Raw genomic sequence first — 23055 nt, forward strand, 5'->3', positions numbered from 1 at the left:
ACCAAGGCTAGCAGGGGTCGGGGTCTTCGCGATTATGTTTGCGGATGATACCCTACTACTCTCGAAGACCCCCATGGGTATACAGCAAGTTCTGGACGCCTTTGTAAATTTTTGTCAAGAACAAGGGTTGGAAATAAACACCTCCAAAACCAAATTTATGATTTTTAACCCCCCGAGAATAACACGCCCTAGCCCTGTGATTGGAGGAGCTCGGCTGGAAAGAGTCCAGACATTTGAGTATCTGGGTCTAACTCTCAACAAGAGTATGACCTGGGCTCAACATCAAATAAAATCGCAACTCAAGCTCACACAAAAGGTGGGGGGCATTCTTAAACTTTTGAGTAAGGCTACAGTTAAGCCAGTTAGACCACCGTTGGAAATTTATAAATTGCAGGCACGAGGGGCGGTAGTTTACGGTGGCGAATTGTGGGGCTATAACTGCTCTCCTGCTATCGTCGCCAACGAAAAAAAATTCCTTAGACAGCTGGTCTCACTTCCACCAAGTACGCCACTGCTACCTCTAAGGCTTGACCTGGGACTCAGACCTCTTAATGAGGAATTGGGGCTTTAACCCCTGACTTTCTGGAGGCGACTCTGGGTAACTCCAGAGCTTAATAACTACAGACAAGAGCTTATTGAGGTTTTAAAACTGCCTAATGCAGGGAAACTCCCCTGGTTAAAATATATAAAACAAGAATTTTAAAGGCTGAGCCTCCCTCTTATGTGGAGTAACCCTGAGCAAGCATGCACTAACATTACACGCAAGCCAACTGGAGGCTGATGGGAGCGAGGCATGGATGGAGGGGATGGGTAATTGGGGAGGATGGGCAGAGTGATCCTGTCAGGTGAATAGTAAAGTGCCTCTCTTCAAAATGTCTCCACTATGGTGATTACAACACTTACAGGCAAAGTTTAAGGGCTTAACTCACAGATCAAGCGCCACAAATTTTGGGACTACATTCTTGATCAGCATCTTGATGTGGTAGGACTGCAAGAAACACATCTCAAACAAGATTAAGATAGTAGACTACAACATAAATCTTATCTCCTAATATACAGATCCTCAGCCTTGTTTAAACACAATAGTGTAGCACTGATGTTCCATGTCTCCCTAAAATTCCATCTGGAGGGTTATAAAACAGACAGAGAGGGGAGGATTGTCTTAGTGAAGGTTAAACTTAGAAGAAAGACATGCACTCTAGCTTCAATGTATGCTCCGAATAATAACCAACTCCCATTCTTGCAAGCGTTTTTGTCCCTGCTAGGGGGTTTTGCAGAAGGGTAGATTCTCTTGATGGGAGATTTCAATCTTACTTGGAACTCTGGGGTTGATAGTACCCTCCCTCACAGGTCGGCTACAGGCAGCTTCCCCATAACACTTAAAGGAGCCATCAAGGCTATGGGCATAGTAGACACTTGGAGATCGCTCCAGCCCAATAATCGTGATTAAACCTTTTTCTCCCATGTCCACCATATGTACTCCTGCCTAGACTATGTCTTTGTAAGTACAACTCATGGTCAGGACTTGGGAGTGACCTCCATCCGCCCAACTGCTACATCGTACCAAGCTCCCGTGTTAGTAACACTTGATTGGGGTAATTTGCCACTAAGATATCGCCAATGGCTTTTTCCTCACTCCCTTGCAAAGACCGCCTCCTTAGGTGTGACCTGCGAAAAACGATGAGGGAGTTTATTCAGCTCAACAATCCCAGCTACACCATCCCCACTAACAACTGGGACACTTTTAAAACATTGTTCTGAGGAAAATGCTTAGCTTTAATTTCCACACTTCACAAACAAAGGGCTGCAGCTCATCTGGTGTTGGAAGTAGAGCTACAGATGGGAAATAGGCTCATAAGGCTACCTAACTTTTGTCCTACAAAGGAAGGTAACAGCCTATGTGGGAAGATGAATGCATTCTACACTAACAGAACGGCTCACTCTTCTCGGTCTTAAACACACATCCTGTGAACAGGGCATTAAGGTGGGATCATACCTGGCCCAATCGTGTCAGGGAATGCACTGGGACATTACAATGGACTCAGGTGAGTTGGAAAACTCTGAAGAAGGGAAAGCTAGGATCTTTAGAGATTTTTATGACATTATACATAGCTGATTCTCCTTCTGCCCTGAGTCAACTCAAATACCAACAAAGCGTACACCACCCACAAGTAGCTGCCTCTCAAAACGAAATTCTGGGTGAACCAATATGCGAGGAGGAGGTTAGGGAAGCCATCAGATACCTGAAACTCCATAAGTCACCAGTGCTGGATGGTCGAACTGTGCAATTCTACAAAACATTCTGCTCTGATCTAGTACCACTTTAAACCTCCCTCTTTAAATATGTAGCAGAGACTTGCTCTTTAAAACAGAGTAGTTCCTATAGACCAATTGCCTGGTTCAATCTGGATGCCAAGAACTACGAAACAATCCTGACCTCTAGGCTGGACGATATAATGACTGACCTGGTTCATCCGGATCATTCAGGCTTCATTAAGGGCAGACAGACACATGATAATGTGAGGAGAGTGGCTCATCTCATTGAAAAGGCCACTAATAAACAAAATACCTGTGGTATTGTTAGGGCTCGATGCCAAAAAAGCTTTCAACTGTGTGGATTTGGCCTTCCTATTACATACGTTGAAGAGATTTGGCTTTTGTGATTCATTCATAGCAATGATAAGAGCCAACTACGCACCACCTCGATCTAGGGTGCTGGTGAATGGGGTAAGCTCAGAACTATTCAATCTGGGGAGGTGAATAAAGCAAGGATGCCCGCTTTCTCCTCTCCTATTTGCACTCCACATTGAGCCCTGGGCAGCCAGGATCAGGGCGGCGCCACTGCGCCAGATATCAAAGTCATTATGTTCGGCTCAGTGGAACACAAAATCTCTTTAGATGCTGCTGACATATAGCGGACCTTGACCTCTCCCCAGTCCTCACTACCTGCCCTTCAGGACGAACTAGACCACTGAAGAAGTGGCAGGCTTCAGTGTCAACATAACAAAATCTGGCGGTCTCTACACCCTTTGAAGGGGCTAAAAAGGACATCACTTACTTGGGTAATAAAATCAACCAAGAAAACAACAAAAGAGTGACTGAAAAAGTTCTAGGGAATAGAACAGAACAGGGAAAAACCTAATTGTTTAAAAGAACCCTCATTCACCAACCTAGTTGGTGACATGCTTCATCATTGGGTTCCCACTAGAGAGGCCGAGCGCCTCCCTGGTGTGCTACGATGCCTAAATTACAGCGGAGCAGGTTTTTTGTGAAGGGATGTGAGTGTAGTGTGTAGTTAAAGTTTTAAAAGGTGGCTGGTTTTATCCAGAAATAACTTTAATGGTGGGAAACCAGCGACCGTTAAAAGCAGGTGAGAAGGACGTTGACTGGCTGGTTAGGTTACCCAGGACCGTCTGGTTTAGTACAAGTGAAAAGTGGTCGACATGTTTCTGCTTGTCAGTGCAATTATGCTAAGCATTCATCAGTACCAAAAAAGTTCTGCGGCGGTATACGCTCTCTAAGGCGCATCCTAACCAGTGGAAGCTGGACTGGACTGTGAAATAAAGACTCGTTTCACGTCATGGGTCCGAGATGCTGATAGGATTTCTATGCTAAACATTTGGGCCGTGGAGGACCAGCGTTAGGTAATGAGCGGGAGAGTGCAAGCATAGAAATACTATCAGCATCTCGAACCCCCCTCCCGGACCCATGACGTGAAACAAGTCCTTATTTCACAGTCCAGTGGCCTTGGAAATCCCAGGAGGCCATATTGGTAGAACCATGAGTTTTACCGTCCACACGCTTCCACTGGTTAGGGTGCGTCTTAGAGAGCATATATCGCAGTGGAACTTTTTCGGTCCTGAAGAATGCTTAGCATAATTGCACTGACAAGCAGAAACATGTTGACCACTTTTCACTTGTTATACTAAACCGGGACAGTCCTGGGTAACCTAACCAGCCAGTCAACGTCCGTCTCACCTGCTTTTAACGGTCGCTGGTTTCCCACCATTAAAGTTATTTCTGGATAAAACCAGCCACCTTTTTTAAACTTGCAGTACCCACTACACTCACATCCCTTCACAAAAAACCTGCTCCGCTGTAATTCAGGTGTCGTAGCACACCAGGGAGGCATGCGGCCTCTCTGGTGGGAACCCAATGATGAAGCATGTCACCAACTAGGTTGGTGAGTGAGGGTTATTTTAAACAATTAGGTTTTTCCCTGTGCTGTTCTATTCCCTAGGAATTTTTCAGTCACTCTTTTGTTGTTTTCTTGATTACTCTTTAGGGGAAATAAGAGTGACTATCCCTCTCTCTCTTGTTGATACTATGTATTAAAATCAACCCAGACTATATGACCTGTTTCGGGCCAACTGCCCACTTCTTCTACAGCAATTGAAGGGGGAACTCAAACGCTGGGCGCCTATTTACATTTCCTGGATCGGGTGCATACAGGCTTTTAAAATGATGGTCCTACCAAAGGTGCTATCGCTCTTCATGGCCTCCCCATTTAACTAGATAGAAACTTCCTGTGACTTTACGCACACTCATCACTCACTTTATTTGACAGAATTGCAGGTAACGCCTATCATTCAAATTGCTCACTAGGCGGAATGTGTTTCACAACATGAGATGCCTCGGAAGCTCTAACATGCAGAACTGCTGCAAGTTCTTGGTGGCAGCGAATAGATTGAGCAAAGGTTCTCTCCATTTGCAGAAGAGACCTTGTGCCGCCTCCTGGAGTAAGCGCCGCTCATGTTCCTCTTGCCGCCGATAGCTGAGCTTGTCGCCATGGCATTCAAAGATCTGACCAAGTGGTTCACTACCAGAAAAATCACTTGATGGTCCAGCCATTTCCAGAGGTGCCGTGCTTCCTGGCACAAGTGCAGGCCCTGGTGTTGTAATACCACATGGCAGTGGTGTGATCTGAAAGCACATAAACCAGCCACCCTTTGCTTTAGTGGATGGAAAGATTGCTTTCAATGGCAAGTGATGAACTGTAGCTCCCGGATGCGGAGATGGAGCAGGGCATCCAATGGAGCCTGAGGCCTCTGATCTCTCCACCCCTACCAGACAGCTGCTTAAGCCCAGAAGGGATGCATCAGTCACCAGTGTCAAGTCTGGGTGGCATAGGAAGATGGGTCTGCTGCTGACTTAATTGCAGTCCAGCAACCACCACTGCAGATCTTTCTCAGTCTCCTTCGAGATGTGTACATGGTGGGAGAGGTCCACTTGATGTTGGGCCCACTGAGACTTCAGATACCACTGCAGAGCCCACATGTGCAACCTGGTGAGCTTGACCAGCAGGATGAAGGAGGCCATCAGTCCCAGTAGCCTCAGAGTCAACCTCACTGAATGCCAGGACAGAGCCTGCAAGATGAGGATCATAGCCTGAATGTCTCAGACTCTCCTTTCCAGTGAAAAGGCAATGCACTGAACTGTTTCCAGAAAGGCTCGGATGAAGGGGATTGTCTGAGAAGGAGCTAGGTGTGACTTCGGCACAATGGTGAACACAAAGATGACAGTAGGTTTGCTGTAGCATGGAGATGGTTGATGACTGCCTGGGGTGAGCATGCCTTCAACTGCCAGTCATAGAGGTAGGGGAAAGACTGGAACCCCTGACCTTCGAAGGTGCGCTGCTACCAGCGTCCTACCTTTCATTAACACCTGAGGTGCGCTGGTGAGACCAAAGGGGAGCACAGAACTGAAATTATTTCTGACCCACCAGAAGCAGCAGGTAGCGCAGATGTGTCAGCAAGACTGATATATGGAAATGGGCATCCTGCAGGTCTACTAACACCATCAAGTCTTCAGCGTCGAGGGCAGCCAAGACAAGGGCAAGTGTGAGCAAACTGAATTGTTTGGGGGGAGCAAGTATTTAAGAGGGCAAAAATAGAGCAAAAGCCTCTGTCCTTCTTTGACATTACAAAGTAATGGGAATAAGAACCACAACCTACTCCTGGCACAGAAATCCTCTCAATCGTCCCTTTGGGAAAAAGGGTTTGCACTTCCTGCCGTAAGGTGAATAGCTAGTCCTCCGTCAGTCGCTCTGCAGGTGGTGACAGGTGTGGTGGACTGTTAATAAAAGGTGTACCCCTTCCAGACTATCTGCAGGGCCCACCTGCTCGATGTGATGGTCTGCCAACTTGGCATGAAACATCAGATACTGCCTCCAACCAGATTGCTGTAGTCCCTCTAAAGGCACGTTAACAGGGTTTGGCAGGTTGAGTAGCATGGGGCAGTGTACTGAGAGGCACATTGACCCAGACTGTGGGAGCAGTAGGCGCCACAGCCACCGCCCCAAAACTGCTGTGCAATTTACTGGAACTGGATTGCTAACGGTATTGGGTACCCTGTAAAGGAACGGGAGGGCTGTTGCAGGTGGCGAAACGTGGCAATTAAGGCCAGGGACCATGCTGTGGCCCTGCTCTCCTTGATCTGTTCCAGAGTAGAATTGGCCTAATCCTCGATCAGGTGAGTCCTGTCTAAGGGCAAATCCATAAGTGACAATTGGACATCGCCTGAAAAACTGGCTGACTGCGGCAAATGTCAACGCTGGTGTCAATGGTCTGCTGGATGAAATCAGTGGTGTCCACGCCACAAGGAATTGTTAACTTGGCCGCATCACAACCATTCCGTATTGCTTGGGGTAGCACAGGTTGTTAGTTTTCTGGTACACCTGGGAGGACTAGAGTCACCGAATTGCAAAGAGCACTGGACGAGAAGCCCGGGAGGCTGGTGGCATGCACAGACCTGAGGGTTAAACTGGTGGAAGTAAATAACTACTTCCCAAAGGTCTCAACTATTCTGGAGTAGAAGTTGGAAAGGTTTTCGGGTTCTTCTGTACACGTCTCCACCACCAAGCTTTCAGGGGAGGGATGCTGAGACAAGAATGTAGGATCGCCCACGGCCGGGCGGTGGCATCTTGCAATTTGGGAATTGATTTTGCGGCCAGAGCAAAGTTGTCCTAAGCCCCTCAAAGGATATCTGTAAGTGCCTCATTGAACGGAAAGTGGGGCTCAGTAAATGTTGGCCCCGGCCAGAGCAGTAAGGTTAAGATGCTGGCTTTCCTTTAAGTTGGTGGAGCTGGAGGTCAGGAACTTTGGCTGTCAATGCATGGCTACTGATAAGAAGTAACAGTACCAAGGTTGAGAGGAGTTTCAAATCAAAGGAAGTTTCAAAGCCACTGGCTTCTTGAAGGTCCCCATATTCTCTTTGTGGTATTGTTGCCTTATTTTATTACATGCATCATAATCATTGTCCTTATTCTTACCAAACAATGAATGCAACATATGTGTTCTTTCTTGTGGAACTGGCAAGTCCAGCGGGTCTGGTCTTGTTTTGACGGAAACAGAGCGGGGCCTCGGTCGAGGTCATAGTGGCACTGACTCGGAGTCAGAGGGCAAAATAGGAGCCTCATCCTCAGGAGTTGATGAAGTCTGCATAAGCTTTGACACTCCAGAGGCAGAGTCGGAACAGGAGCCAGAGGAGGTCTAGAGGTGGATTCGGAGGGTCCAACTGGTGCTGAGGCTGAAGCCCAAATGGAGGGTCTCTTGGTTCCTTGGGGCCTGAAGACACGCTAGAGGGACTTGATGAGGTTCAGAAGAGTCACAACACGGCCTTGTGGAGCTCCTTGATCAGCCTCTGTGTCGTAGATGGCCCCAGAAACTCTGGTTGTGCCAGGACAAGTTGCAGAATAGGCTCAGACTATGATTGAGTTTGGGAGCAAGATCAAAAAGCCTGATGACGCCCTTGAGCTTTCTCAGGAGTATATGAGTGGCAGGTAATATTTTTTGTGTCTTTTCTTCAACTTACCCGAAGAGTTCGGGAACAACTCTCGCAACTTCTGGAACAGGAAAAGGAAAGGAACCGGACTGGTCATGATGTTTTTTGTTGCTTGGTGACAGAGTTTCACTGCACAGTCTTGTATGGTCATCAGTTCATCAACCCAGAATCACTGCAGGGCTTTGAGTTGGGGCTGTACCTCAGGCAAACTTGAGGAGGATCAGTTGCAGATTTTGTTTGCAGTAGTATTTACCGGGTTTAAATAATGTTGTATTGGGAGGTACTGAATTAAAGTGAGCTCAACCACCTGGCAGCTATAGCATTAGGCAGACAAGGTTAACTTGGAGGTGATGTATAAAGTATTTAAGGGGAGCTCAACAACAAGAAACACTTTTTCAACACCCTGGAAGGGGCATGGACGTGGGCCACAGAAGAACGGCCCCTCGTCCTGCACAACATGACTGCAGTGTCCCCAACGCAAGAAAATACTGGCACCATATGGAGTAAGGCACCGAAACCACAGCAGCGGCACACCCGGTCCTTATGGGGGCGTAACATCTGACAAAAACTATCCATATCACTGGGACTGAGAGCAATGCGAACATCAGCCTCTCCTGCGGAAGGGAGACAGCACACGCCGTCGGTCAGACATCCCAGAGGGGGTTCCCCGACCCCACTGTTGAACAAATCCAGAGACACAGATCTCGCCTGCAGTCCAACGTTAGACAGCAAGGCTCCCAGAAACATGATCAAGGGCCTATGACAGCCTCAAGGAACACAGATATGCTAGACTAATGAGATTCTTTAAATCCTGCTTTAAGTCCACCACTTCATCCGCCAACCATAATGGTTACACCTGTTCGAATCATTATTGTTACGGTGACAGATACTTCAGGGAAATAAGTATTGGGAGGGGGGTGTTTGGGGGAATTGTTCGGGGAACTGTCTTCGTGTTTCTGTTTATAGCCCAGTTCTTTACTACACCAGACTCCACATGCTCATGTTACTCATTCACTGGGAAAACAATAGAGAAGAGTCAGGGCCAATACTCTCCACTCACAGTCCTAGTGCACACACACCCATGGGCACCCAGAGCCAGTAGTCACTGCCCTTCCAGTAGTACCACAATGGCATCATCTTGCACTGATCTGGAATTCTTGCAGGTCCTATCCTGGAATGTCAATGGGCTCTTAGACAGGGTGAAGTACGTCGCGGTCCTGAAGTTCGCGCAACGCTCCCTGCTCGCTGTCCTGATGTTTGCAGGAAACCCTCCTACTAAGCAATCACTGCTCATTCCAAGCCCAGCAGGGATACAACAGGGTCTACCATTCGAGGTTCACCCTGGGATTAGAGGGTGGCCATTCTTCTCCACCGTTCCCTTCCTTTTACGGTCACCTGAGATATCCTAGACCCCCAAGGATGCTTCCTAGACCTCACAGGGAAGATGGGGGGCACACCCTTACAGTCTATATGCCTCAAACACTCGGGGACTTTACAACCCTGAAGTCATCCCTCCCCCAGGGACTGACAGTGATCGGTGGGGACTTCAATGTAGTCATGGACCCAACTAGCGATGCTCCCATTGCTGGCGTTCAGGTGCCAGGCGGCTCTCCGATTGGGCCTCTCAGCTTTGCTTCTGTGATGTCTGGAGAACATGGAAACCCTGGATCTGCCAATACACTCATACATCCGCAGCCCACCACACTCACTCATGTATCAACCTGGTGTTTATCCCCGCTCTTGACTGTTGCATGGTGGGATTTCCGACCATTCAACCCTATTCCTTTGCCTGGGGGGTCCCAGTGGCGCACGCCCACCTAACTGGTGGCTTAACGCCTGGTTCCTCCAAAACAAATAATGTAAAAAGGCCCTGAGAGAGGAACTTAGGCAATACTTTCAACGTGAGTGTACAGTTGGGTCACCCAGTACACTATGGGCACCTGTAAAGGCCACCATCAGAGGATTTACCAAGGGATATACCAAAGCGATGCACCGATCTCGGGAAGAACACCTCTCTCACTTGGAAGCCCACCATGGGTGTTTTGGAGGAAGGCACTGAGTCCCACCATGTCTCACTAGAATCAGCCAAGCAAATGTGTAGATCTTCCATGGCCTGTGTCTATGGATGGGCCGATAAAAATGGTAATCTCTTATACTGGCTAGCAGTTCGTCCCTTAGGAAAATTCCTGAGGTCGTGGACACAGAGGTATGCACTCAGCGGAAGTCAGAGGCAATAGCCCAGACATCTGCAGCATACTACAAGCGTCTCTATACCATGTCCCTGGCCCCAGGGGCGGGAGTGGCTCTAACTTCTTGCAAGATGCCTCACTCCCGCAGAAATCAGAGACTGACGCCTAGATGCCAGATCAGCCCATCTTGCGAGAAGAAATAATGATAGCTGTATCGGTGATAGCAAATGATAAAACCCCGGGCCCAGATGGCTGTCTAGCAGAGTACTATTCCACATTTAGGGAGATCCTGGTACCACAACTGCAGGCCCTCTACAGGGAGGCGGTGGAACGAGGTTTCTCATGAGACATCGATGTAGCCACGATCGTGGTCATACCCAAAGTAAACATACATTCAACACACTGTCCGGACTACCGTCCGATCTCACTAACACAGGAGACAACATTTTTGCGATGATCCTCGCCGTCTTCCTCACACCCATACTTCCACCTTAATACATCCCGACCAGTGCGGATTCATGCCCAGTCGCAGTACGAGGCACTGCCTCAGAAGCCTACATTTGGCACTGGCACATCTACATCTCTTTCCGCTGTACATGGCCCTGCTATTGATAGACTTTGAGAAGGCTTTTGATACGGCTGACTGGAGTTACACTGGAGGGGGTGATGCATTGTGCAGGCTTTGGTGGCCCATATTTCAGGGGGCTGATGCGAGTACTATACTCCAACCTGTCGGCCCGGTCTTGATCAACGGTGTTCTCTCACAGGACTTCCTAAACCATCGGGGGATGAGACAGGGCTGCCCCCCGTCTCCACTGCTTTAGCTTGACTTATTAAATGCGAACCCAGGTCCAAGGATGGCGTTGGAGCACCTCTCACAATGAGCGTATCGCCTTCTATGAAGACGATGTTCTCTTGTTTGAGAGACCTTGCTCGTACAGGCCTTTACTATCTTTTGATTCTAGAACTCTTTGGGGAAGCGTCGGGTCTGAGGCTCAATCCGGAAAAATTGGTTCTGCTTCCCCTTCACACCTCAAGGGAATGTATAGAATGGCAATCGATCATTCCCATTAGACATCTCTGTTTCCGATACCTAGGGATCTGGGTAGCAATACACCCCGAGCTGACTTGTTCCCTCAACCTGACCCCACTAATAAAGAAGTCCAAAGATGATCTGCGGAAGTGGCAGCCCTCCTACTGAACCCGATGGGGAAAACAGCCTTGTCCGAAATTATGATACACCTGCGCTTCCTCTATGTACTGCAGAATCTCTCACTCCATCTCCCACACCATTGGTTCGCTCTCTAGACACACTTATAACATCATTCCTCTGGGGCAACTCTAGACGAGGGTGGTGCTGACCCACTGTCAGAAAGCTCCATATGATGGTGGAATGGGAATGACCAACCACTTCCTTTACTACATCGCAAAGAGCCTCCTGGTACTTAACGCCTGGTTTGCTGGGGGATGGTCGGACCCGGCCGACCAACTAGAACTAGAGAGCCTGGGGTTCTCAAGGAGGATTCAAGTAATGTTCTATGGGTCACCAATCCCTCACACTATCCCAACTGTAACTAGAATAGTCCTCGTAGCTTGGAAGTCAGCGCTGCGCTATACCCGATGGGACAACAAACTCACGCTCCAGATACCGCTGTGGTAGGGAACATGGATGGGAGACGTTTTGGCACTAGAAGGGTTCCAAAAATGTGACCTTACGGGCATTTCACAGATCGGAGACGTTTGGTGGGGAGGACATATTCGTACCTTTCAAGACCTGCAGGGCCTATAATCCCTCAATGCCACTCAGTTCTATAAATTCCTACAGCTTCAACACGCTATCACTCCACTCATGCCCATGGGTATCAAACTTCCAGAATTCAGCCCCTTAAGGGCCACACTCCCCATGGGAGCCCTGGGGGAAAGGGGGGTGTTCCATATTTACAGGTGACTGGGTAATAATTTGCCCACCACACTATATCAGTTGCAGACCTGATGGGAAAGGTGATTGGGTTCTTTGGAAGATTAGGATTGGTGGGAGTGATTACTATCTTAGCTAGGTTGAGGTTGATTCAGCTCTATTATCTCCACTGTGCATATCTCACCCCAGCTAGGCTTCACTGGGTGGGGTGCCTGCAGAATCCAAGTCCACGGTGCGCAGGTACGCCTGCAGACTTCTATCACATGATATGGTCCTGCGAGGCCATAGCAAGATACTGGACAGAGGTGGTTGGGGAGTTGACTGAAGTCCTGGGCTGGGGAGTCCTGCTTACTCCCCGAACCTTGCTCCTGAGGGTGATGGAGGGCATAAGAGATACTGGAGCAGATCAGCCTTTCTTGGGCACTGCCACCATGGTGGCAAAAAGGGAAATAGTGACTAGATGGAAATACAAGAACCCCCCCCCCCCCCCCTCCCCATCCAACAGTCTCCCAGTGGCACAAAGGATTTAACAGGTGTGCAAAGAACAACCAGTGTATGAGGTTCAGGGGTGTCCTACTAAATACAGAAGAGTATGGGGCAAATGGCTGTGCCTCTTGGGTTAATACGCAAGAGAGATGTATATTGGTTTAATTCCTAATTTGGGGTCTTTCATGTATGGACAATCTAAAATACAGGGAGAGTGGGTTACTCCGAGTAACCTAAACTATGTATGCCATGCTTTGTAAAAGTTGATACTATGATCAGTCGTGTTTATTGGTTTTTCACCTTTGTCAAAACTCAATAAAAGGGAGTATAAAAAAAATTATGTTTTTATTTATTCCTTTAATGCTTCCTCTATGTTTTTATATTCATGAAAACTGTCATTCTGTGCCCCTCATGCAATATTGAATAAGTCCTTCTATTATTTGGTGAAATGTTCAGTTTTTTTGCTTTCAAAATCGGGTCACCGAACTCAGTGCTAGCTCTCAAGATGACCTGTGTACTCATAACTACCTGGAGCGATCGATATGTGGTAGGGTATTAACCTTTTTTTAACGCGGATATATTCCATTCTTTAGAAATAATGCCTGTATTTTACTAAGTAAGACAACTTAACATAACTGAAAGTTTGAGCTATTGGTGTTGCAAATAATCATGTTTGTAAGATATTGTTTTGTTAAAAAAATATCCCAGCAGTAGCATAAGTAAGGGTGCTGTACCTTATGTGGCTAATAGAGGTTCCTTTACAACTCCACAGGGACATCTAGTAACAACCTGTGGTACTGCATCCTTTTCTTGAATTGTGGATTTTATTCTACTGCTGGTATATTTTTTAACAAAAAAAAAAAACTAACAAACATTTTAATTTGCAACGCCAATAGCTCAAACTATCAGTAATGCGAGGCCTATTGCATTGCAAATGCTTGTTTTTTTATGCTGTGGCGATTAAATCTAATGTTGGAGTACCCCATTCTGAGATGATGTCTTGTATTATTTCGTCGAACCCATTCGTGATTTTCGCTGTGATAGCGACTGAGAATATCTGCTTCGATGGTTTGAACTCATAGTATATGGAAGACTATGAGCTACAATCCTCTTGGTTGTGCCCAGTGCCACATTGCTTGAGCCTGAAGGGATAGTTGTCTTCGTTGTGTTTCTCCTTCTTTGTAGATGTAATACATTGTTGTAGTATTGTCTCTTTGAAACAACAGTTCTTTGGAGGTGAGAGGTGGTAGAAAAGCTTTGGGAGCGAGGTGCACTGCTTTCAGTTCTAATAGCTTTATGTGGTTAAGCCCATCCTTTTGTAACCATAGGCTCTAAATCCTTAGGTGGGCCCCGTTCTGAGAGGGAGGCATCAGTGAAATAGTTTGTGGAGGAACATCCTTGAGAAAATTAAGTCCCAATAACAGATTCTGAGGTTTGGACACCAGGCCAGAAATGTCCACTCATTGTCTGGTAAGTATATGCGGTCTTCCCAGTTTGCTGTAATCTGTGACCATTGGTATTCTAGACAGTACTGAAGAGGTCTCATGAAGAGTCATGTATTTCAGACTTTGAGTATGCAAGATGCCATGGATCCTAGGAAGGACAAGATTTGACAAACAGTTGGCTCGACTTGCTGATTGAGGTCTGCACATCTATTTTGTACTGCTAACACTTTCTCCTCTGAAGGATACATACTTTCCTTTTGAGTATCTATTTTTCGCGCCTAGAAAAATCAGGCATTGTACTGCTGCCTATATCGATTTGCTGAAGTTTATTTGAAGGAAAACCAAAGGCGATGATGGACGGAGCATTTAAAGCAATGCAAACACTCATCCCCAGTCAACTGATCTGGGTTTAATCCATCATCGTTCTTTAGCTCACTCCGCCACCCCAGTTCAGACATGGCCATATGCAAATCAGTCTGACCCTGTGCCTCATGGGAACAGTCCAGCCCGAACTGCCAGGCCATGTCTTCCCTGGACCGGAAACAAGCATCCTGGGACTGGTTTCGGGTTCATAACCCTCTTCAGCCAGGCTATCTTGAATCCAGAGGTAAAGTGAGCAAGGGACCCACGTCTGTGCATACCCTGCCAACTTAGGGCGAACAAAGCAAAACCAAAGGGGATGATGGACGGAGCGTTTGAGCAATGCAAACACTCATCCCCAGTCAACTGATCTGGGTTTAATCCATCATCGTTCTTTAGCTCACTCCGCCACCCCAGTTCAGACATGGCCATATGCAAATCAGTCTGACCCTGTGCCTCATGGGAACAGTCCAGCCCGAACTGCCAAGCCATGTCTTCCCTGGACCGGAAACAAGCATCCTGGGACCGGTTTCGGGTTCATAACCCTCTTCAGCCAGGCTATCTTGAATCCAGTGCCAAAGTGAGCAAGGGACCCATGTCTGGGCATACCCTGCCAACTTAGGGCGAACAAAGAAAAACCAAAGGGGATGATGGACAGAGCGTTTGAGCAATGCAAACACTCATCCCCAGTCAACTGATCTGGGTTTAATCCATCATCGTTCTTTTTATTTGAAGGCCTTGTCTGGACAGTAAATTTATGGTAGTGTTGACATTTTACTTCACCTTCCATAGAGAATATGCCATTATTAAAAAATAGTCGAGAAAAGGGTGTACAAATATGTCTTGTTTTCTCAAGTGAGTTGCAGCTATTGTCAAGCATTTTAAGAATGTTCGAGGGGCTGAACATAGACCAAAGGGGAGTACAGCATACTGATAGTGTTTGTTCCCTACTAGAAGCCTTAGATATTTTTTGTGAGGGCAGTAAACTAGAGAGTGAAAATACGCATTCTGTAAATCTATCAAACGTAACTAGTCTCCTTTTCTTATGTGTGGATAGATTTGATGAGGTGCCAGCATGCTGAATTCTTCTCTTTTGATAAATTTGTTGAAGAACCCAAGGTCTATAATCGGTCACAAATATTTTGGGTGGCTATTCTTTTGAACCAGAATATTTCTTGAATATATTCCTTTGTCGATATGGCTTGAAGGAACCTTTTCTATAGCTCGTTTTTGCAACAGATAAGTTTCCTGTTGTAGGTTGGATAGACAACCAGCTGAAAAAGGTCTTGGTCTGACAGGTGACAAAATCTGTTTGAATCGGACTGAATATCCGCTTTGTATGATGTTCAACATCCATCTGTCCGTGGTTATATTTTTCCACTCATTCAGAAGAAGTGTCAAAGCTACCCCCAGAGTAGGAAACTCTGGGGGGGAGAGCTGGGGGTGTCAGTTTCTCATTGTTTATTGTTAAAGGAATTTTTCCCCTTGTAGTGAGATGGTTTTGTTGGAGTGGAACTTCTTTTTTCATACTTCCTCTGATATTGACTTTGTGTTTGCCTCTGTTGGTGTTGAGGCTGGTACGACCATCTAGGGGGAAAGAACCCTTTGATAGTAATATTGCCTATCTCTGAATTTATATTGGTGTCTGTAAAATCTTTTCTGCTGTCTTAGACCAAAAGCTTTAAGTGTTTCCGCTTCATTTTTCGTCCTGAGCATCTTTTCCTCAGTATGCTGTCCGAAAAGTGATGAACCTGAAAAAAGGTAAATAAGCACTTTTTAATTGGGATCAGGTTTTAAGGATAAACAAAGCCAAGAGGATCTTCTCGCGGAAATTCTAATGCAGAATGAAGTAGCTGAGAGTTTGATTGAATTAACTGCAGCGTTAATTGATTGTTTTGAAGTTAATGAGCCTTCTTTAACCATCTCTAGAAATTCTTGTTGTCTAGTGTTGGAAGATTGCATACCAGCCCGTAACTTCCTGTGGTATCTTCCCAGAAGAGCTGCAGCATTTGCGATCTCTGAGTGAATGGAAGTTGTACCGCTGATCTTTTTCCTTATAACGTCCATCTTTTGGTCTCTTTGTCAGGGAAGCCGTGGGTTCTGAGGCAGAAACATGTATCAGTCTAGCAACCATAACTATTATTGGATATGGTTTGGGATCCATTTCCAGAAAACAGGATCTTGTTGGGGTGGTTTTTATTTCTTGGAGTAGCAGCATTAACAGTAGCCGGGTGGAGACATTTTTCTTTTACAATGTCTAATAGACCTGGTAGTAGTGGTAGAAGAGGCTTTGGAGATGCTTTTGGCTGCAGAGTTTCAAGAGTGACCAAAAATGTTGGTTGAGAAGTGTCTATGTTGAATTTGGTTGCACCTCAAATCAAATCATCCTGGGACATAAGAATATCATAGACAGGTGATTGTCTAGATGGTGACTGTGGTGGAGAAGTTGTAGTATAAGAGGAATGCGCTGAATCAGTATAGGGTGATCTTGATCTGGAATGTGAATCGGATGTATCCCTTCTGTTAGAGAGTGTTCTGGGTTGCGTTGCTTTAAAGGGTGAAGGAGATTTCCTTTTCTGAGAGGAGACATGGAGGTTGCCTTCGATTCCCTTCTGACTGGTGAGAGAACTAAGGGATCCAAGGGCACCTGCAAAGAATCCTCTGGAGATATTGTAGCTCTCAGCAGATGAAGTGTTTCATCTGTTTGAGCACCTGGATCATCAGATATTTGAGAAACTGTGGATTGGGCTGAAGATCCAGACAACCTGGGTGAAGAAAAAAATATGACCTGAGGAATCCTTGACATTGAGAGAGAAGGGATTGACGCCATACAAGTTCTTTTTGCCAATAATGGTGGTGGTGGCGTCGTCGATATATAAGCCTTTTTGACATTGTAAGTTTTGACTTGGAAGTATATCGGGAGCTTGGCAGCAGTGAGTGCATTGTTGCGGTCCCGATCTTCGGATGCAATGATCGTTTCAATGTCAATTTTGACGTCAAGCGTTAACAGTGATGTGCCAACGTTGACCTTTTTTTTGAGGGGGAGCATGTCAGGGCTAAACCTCTCGACAGCAACATCACTGGTCTTGACGTTGACAACCATTGTTGATGCAAGGGACGTCGATGACGATGTCTGGAAGGTGATATTTTATCTGTAGATATCCCTCTGTGGGAGTCTGTACTAGAATTACGATTTGTTTTCAGAGGAAGGACGAGATGAAGATCTTTGCAATCTTCTTTTCTTTTTCTCTTCCACTGCTCTCATTTCCTGCATCCGACCTCTAAATCTGATGCCCTCTCTGTCCTTGTGTGTCTTTTTTGACACTTTATTACATAAGTCACATCCTTTTACCCGATGTGAAGGTGACAGGCACACCTCACATACCTTGTGCGCATCACAACTTGCCTTCTTTCTTCCAAAAAAAAGCCAGTTAGTAAAAAGAGAAGGCATTCGGACTGGAAAAGATTGTCAGATCAATGTAAAAATAGCCTTACTCAATTATAGAAATGATAAAACTTCAAGTACAAATGGTTTTGAAAATCTTTTCAGCTAGAAAAAAGCTATTTTTAAAGGAGGTGGGAAAACATCTAAGTGGATCAGAGACTCTATCTAAAGGAGCCAGAAAAAGAACTGCCTCTCACACTGAACATCCTTGCAATATTAACTTAAATTTGGAACATTTTGCAATGGTTTTTGTCACCAAGTATTAGATATATTTTAAAGAGTGTTCCGAGATCTGCGCAAGCAGCAGGGAATTATTTAACGTTTATGGCTATCAATGAAGATCCTGCGATGCAGAAACTGGGGATACTTAGGACACATAACCCTGAGGTTATTCTACTGTAGTTTGGGGCCATTGGTGGCCTCGAGCAGGAGTTGAGGGAGATAGGTGGTGATTAAGCAATGCTGGGAGCTGCAAAGCGCCTCATCGCCAGATTTTGGAGATAAAATGGACCCCCCAGGAGTGGCACTGTGAACAGTGGAAGTCTGGCATACTATGATAATGGCCAAACTATCCCATGATCTGCAACAGATACTTAGTACTTCTGAAACAAACCGGGGGTCGGCCATTAAGTATTTCACATTAATTTCCATGCTGCATGATTTCCATCCTAAGTTAAGATCTCTGGAATTATTTGAAACATGAGCTCTTGTGCCAGATCGAGCAGACGTTTGTTCACATATTGGCAAGTCACCCTCAGATATCTAAATAATGATGGACACAATGGGACCACATGAGGATTGGTGGGGCCTTTTGGGGAGGATTATTGGGAGGGTGCAGCGACACTGTTTTAGCACTTCATGATTTTTTATCTTCTGAGAAATTAACATGTTTACTTTAACCAATGCATATTTTAAGCACTAGGAAGATTTCACCATATTAGTCTGAATAGTGATGTGGTACGATTGCACACATGTATGTTTGCATTTTTTTTAAATTAAATAAATCGTTTCAACAAACAAAAATATTAAGCTGTACTTTGTGGCATTTTGCAAAGATACTCACACTGTCTGGTCACAAATACCCCAGTGTTTCTCTCCCTGCACGCAGGGACACTGGAAAACTAATACAATCATTAGATGTATCCTAGCGGACTCAATATATTTGTAGCATTCTGCCTGCAAACTTTAGTGATTTTTAGAAGCACTGGAACAGTAAAATAACTGAAACCTTAAAGCAGAGGTCTCTGACATTTTCTGTCATAAGAACTATTTAAAATCAATGAAAATCATCCTGAGCTACTAATATTATTGGTGCTGTAATACTGATCACATCTGAAAAGACTACGAGTGGCCAACCCAAGCAAGACTGTCAGCAATGTTCAACTCAGTGCGTCAGGCAGGGATGCCAGCAGTAATGTATGCTCTTTCAATTTGGAATGCGTCTACATGTGTGATATGTAACCGCCTTTGCTTCATTGCCTCTGCCTCTAAATAATATGATAACTAAGTCTCCTCAGCGTGGCATGATCAATTACTCAAGTATCAGCTTTAAATATAGTTTGGGAATTCAACCATTTTATTCCAAACAGCAGAATACGAGTTCAGAAAATACACAGTTTCATCTTAATGCATGGTTTTAAAATTTGGAGTACATATATCAATTAAAAGAAGCAAAAGCTTCTATATTATTAGGCTGGACTGAACACAGAAGAGTTACTTACAGGTAGCTGGAGAGCTACCATTAGCTCAAGAGTTACTCTTTGAAGAAAACCTCCTTAAAGATTCTGGAGATTGCGGGATCCAATCCCAAACCCATAGAATGTTATTATCCTTAGACCTCCCATGCTATTTCTACTATAGCATATTACTATATAAGTGCATTGAAACTGTTTCGTCCCAGAAGGTGCCTGTTTTGGTGGTATCTAGTTTTCCTGCTCTTTACCTACTTGTATACAATCAACTGTTGATTTCAAAATCAACAGCACTGACAAGACAACAAGTTTAATAACCACAGGGTAATTAAGTTCCAAACGTACTACTATCTCCTAGGGCAGGGGTACTCATAGTACGGCCAGCGGGCCGCTGGCGGCCCGCGGACCTTGCTGCCATACCAGTCCTTTATGTAAAGTTTAAACACAGAAGATGGCCGCAGGCGCATACGTTGTGAATATGTATTCACAACGTTTGCTCCTGCGACCATCTTCTCTGCTTATGCTTGCCTCTGATTTGCCTGAGCCTCTGGGACGTCACACCCGGCACCCTGCGCGAAGCACAGGCCCTTTAAAAGTCAGCTGTAACTAGCGCTTTTACAGCGGACTTTTAAAGGACATGTTAAGAAGCTTCCTGTGTCCGTGGTGATGACGTCCTCGCAGCCCCACTGCTTTTGTTAATTGTTACTCGGGGTATCATTTACTGTGTGAAATACGGTTGGATAAAATAAGAGAAAGAAACCTGTATTTTCACCACCCCTGTAAATCCGAATGTACGTTATTCCACAGAGCGAGATACTTGTGATTGAAATTGATCCGAGTAGCCAAATATGCAATATGTTAGGGAGAGTTGCACCCGGCCACGGCAGGAGATAGCACATGTATGGCGCACAGGGGCCTGTGTTCTACCTCATTGTCACAGGTTCAAATCCTGGCGGGTCATGCTTTCATCCATCTGAGCTCGATAAAATGAGTTGGGTAGCAATAAACATCTATTATTCAGCACCAAGATACCTATGGGTGAACTTGTGCTTGTATGTACGTGTGTGTGCATGTCATTTATTTCAAATCCCTATTGAGTGACACATTTCATGCATAAACCACTGGCTTTAGGAAAGTCTCCTGTTTTTCATGTACAGGTTTACCCATTACTTTGTGTGTTTAAACAAAACATTACTTTGGTGTTGGTGTTAGTTTGGCTGCACTGGGCATGTGCTGAATATCCGTTTGCTGCAAATTGCCATGCAATCCCACTTAAGATTGCTATTGTCTGCTAATAAAAAAATATTATAAACATGTGCTGCATGTACTTACATCTGCTTAGGAAATACAGTTGTCTAGTAATGTTTTGAAACAGCAGTGACTTTTCCCCCCCTCGAGCCCCACCCCCACTGACTCCGCCCCCAATGACCCCACCCCCACCGGTGCGCCCCTCGGCCACAAACCACACTTTAAATTTGGCCCCCGAAAGAATGTTTGTGAGTACCCATGTCTTAGGGTATGACCTGACTGCTCGCCCTTGCAATCCTTGGAAGGTCAAGTGTACTAAGCGAGTAACTTTTGATTATAATAGTACCCGGGGCACTGGGACACAACTGGAGGCAACTACTAGCGAAACAAACACTGGGCTGTAACCACTGACATCCTGGGATCCACAGAAAAGCCACAAATATTAACTTAAACAAAAAGGACTAGGAACTTTAGTAGACAATTAAAAAAAAATTGGTCTCTTGTAGGTACCCTAAAACCAACAATTTTGTAGGTACCCTAAATACCACCCATCTTGAACCAATGACTTGCTGCGTCTTACCAAAGTTTGCTCTGTATGCGTCTGCCGGGGTGAAAGCAGCTCCTGCCTGGGGGAACACATCTGAAGAAGGGCACCAAGTCGATCAATGAGCCCCACATCCACATCAGAATGAAATTCAGTCATCTCTAAAAGAACTTCGGCACTGGAGACTAATTTTCTGTGACTTTTCTGCAGGAAGAAGAGCATGAAGTTATGGTTCAGCCAACTTGTAGAGACTGTGCCCCCTAGAGTACTCTCTATAAAGAAATACGCAGCTATTATGGGGAGAGGAGATTGGAACTTGGCATGCATTAATGGGTGCATCATCTGGCTCTTTTGGAAACAAAAGACAATAATCGACTTTGCTTATGCAACAAATATATGAATTAGAAATTAAAAAGTACAAATGCTGATTTGCAACGAAGGCTAAACAGACAAGCTACTCAGTGGTTTAAAGGTAATAGGGTTTTCTATGTCTTGTGTAAGAGAAAGATTTATATAAGCAATAGGAAAACGCAGCGTACACATATACATCAAGAGGTTATTGAGCATAAATGGAAATTCTGTCCTTGAGCCATGCGCTCCTCTCCTCTTCCCACAGATCCCTCCCCTTTGGTTATGCTCTGTACAGTGTAAGCAGAGGGCCTGGTTATTGGAGCTCCAATTTTCATAGCAGCTTCAGTGATATGGCCTGTATCTACCATTGAGTGTGGCTCAATGGTTAGAGAGGCAGACCCTGATGCAGAGTTCTGGCCAGGGACCAAGGTTTGATTCCCGCCTCGGCTCAATTTCCTCGGACCTGTTAATTCTCGCCTCGGTGCCTATTCTAATCACGGGCCCCCACGCTGCAACTCTGGGCAATAGCTTGCTTAGCCTCCACACCGGCCCCAACAGCGCTAAGGATGCCTGGCGTCACCCTGGGGGTGCCCATGAGTGGACACTTCACAGGGAAAGCCAGGAGGGGTTCCACAGCGGTATGAGTATCAGCACCAGGAAGCCGAATAGGCGACACCGCAAGGTGACCGTCTGGTGACAGTGCGCTCTATAAGTACCATGACATTTACATTTACAAATGTGATATTAAGAAATCCTGGTAAAGTCATCAGTAGAGTAAGTTGGTTGGTGCACTGATGTGTTTTTCAAGTTTTGAACCATTAAGCATTGTCTATTCAAGTGAGGTTTGATCAAATAAGCACTGGAAAAGTCAATAGGTCTGGAGTTGGTTGCCAGCCTTTTGGTTTAACCAACGCTTGATTTCTTTTGTTTTATGTAAAACATTTTTGTTGGGGGGGGGGGGCGACTGCCAATCCTCACCATTAGAAAAAAAGCATAAAAGAATTTGCTGAAAACAAAATGTGTTGACCCATTGCCTCATGCGGTTGTGAATGGAAGAAAAATGTGAATGATACCAAAAAAATCAACATTTAACCTACAACATGTTTGGACCTTTAATGGTACAAAATGGGATTGCATATGACAGGGAGAACCAGAGACTGCATTCTTTACATATTAGACAGGAAACTTACATGCAATTCACAAGCATGAAAATATAATGCTATTTATTTGCAATCCTAGTCCTAGTCCAAGGAAATCTCAATAATAGTCACAAACAGTTAAATCGTCCTCCTGCCTCTGCGGTGGGATCATGGAAAAGTGCGAGTTAAAAATTATTTGCAGCACAAATAGGGAAAAACAAATAAAAAACAATATGAATTCTAATGTATAAATTACAGGGTTTTTTGGGCAGAGAACTTATGCACTGGCCCATTTACAGGAGAATGTAAAATAAAAACAACTGCCAAGGTTGTCTGTCAAAAACATTCATATTTTAAAGAAAATCCAAGGTTGCCAGTACTGATGAAATCCCCGAAAAAGCCAAAATATGTTCTTCCAAAACATTTATCTTTTGATTAACTGTGGCTCCTGCATTCA

At 45.3% G+C, this 23055-nt stretch overlaps 1 protein-coding gene across 1 annotated transcript in view; it reads right to left on the bottom strand.

Annotated features, from left to right (window-relative positions):
• ATG2A (autophagy related 2A) overlaps positions 1-23055 on the bottom strand; it is a 2120972-nt gene that overhangs the window by 1211924 nt on the left and 885993 nt on the right. Inside the window, exon 14 of the mRNA XM_086939522.1 lies at positions 21145-21312. Coding sequence (XP_086795648.1) covers positions 21145-21312 — 168 coding nt within the window. The remainder of the gene's footprint in view (positions 1-21144; positions 21313-23055) is intronic.

This window comes from Lissotriton vulgaris, chromosome 9, assembly GCF_964263255.1.
Source record: "Lissotriton vulgaris chromosome 9, aLisVul1.2, whole genome shotgun sequence".
Lineage (NCBI taxonomy): Eukaryota > Metazoa > Chordata > Amphibia > Caudata > Salamandridae > Lissotriton > Lissotriton vulgaris.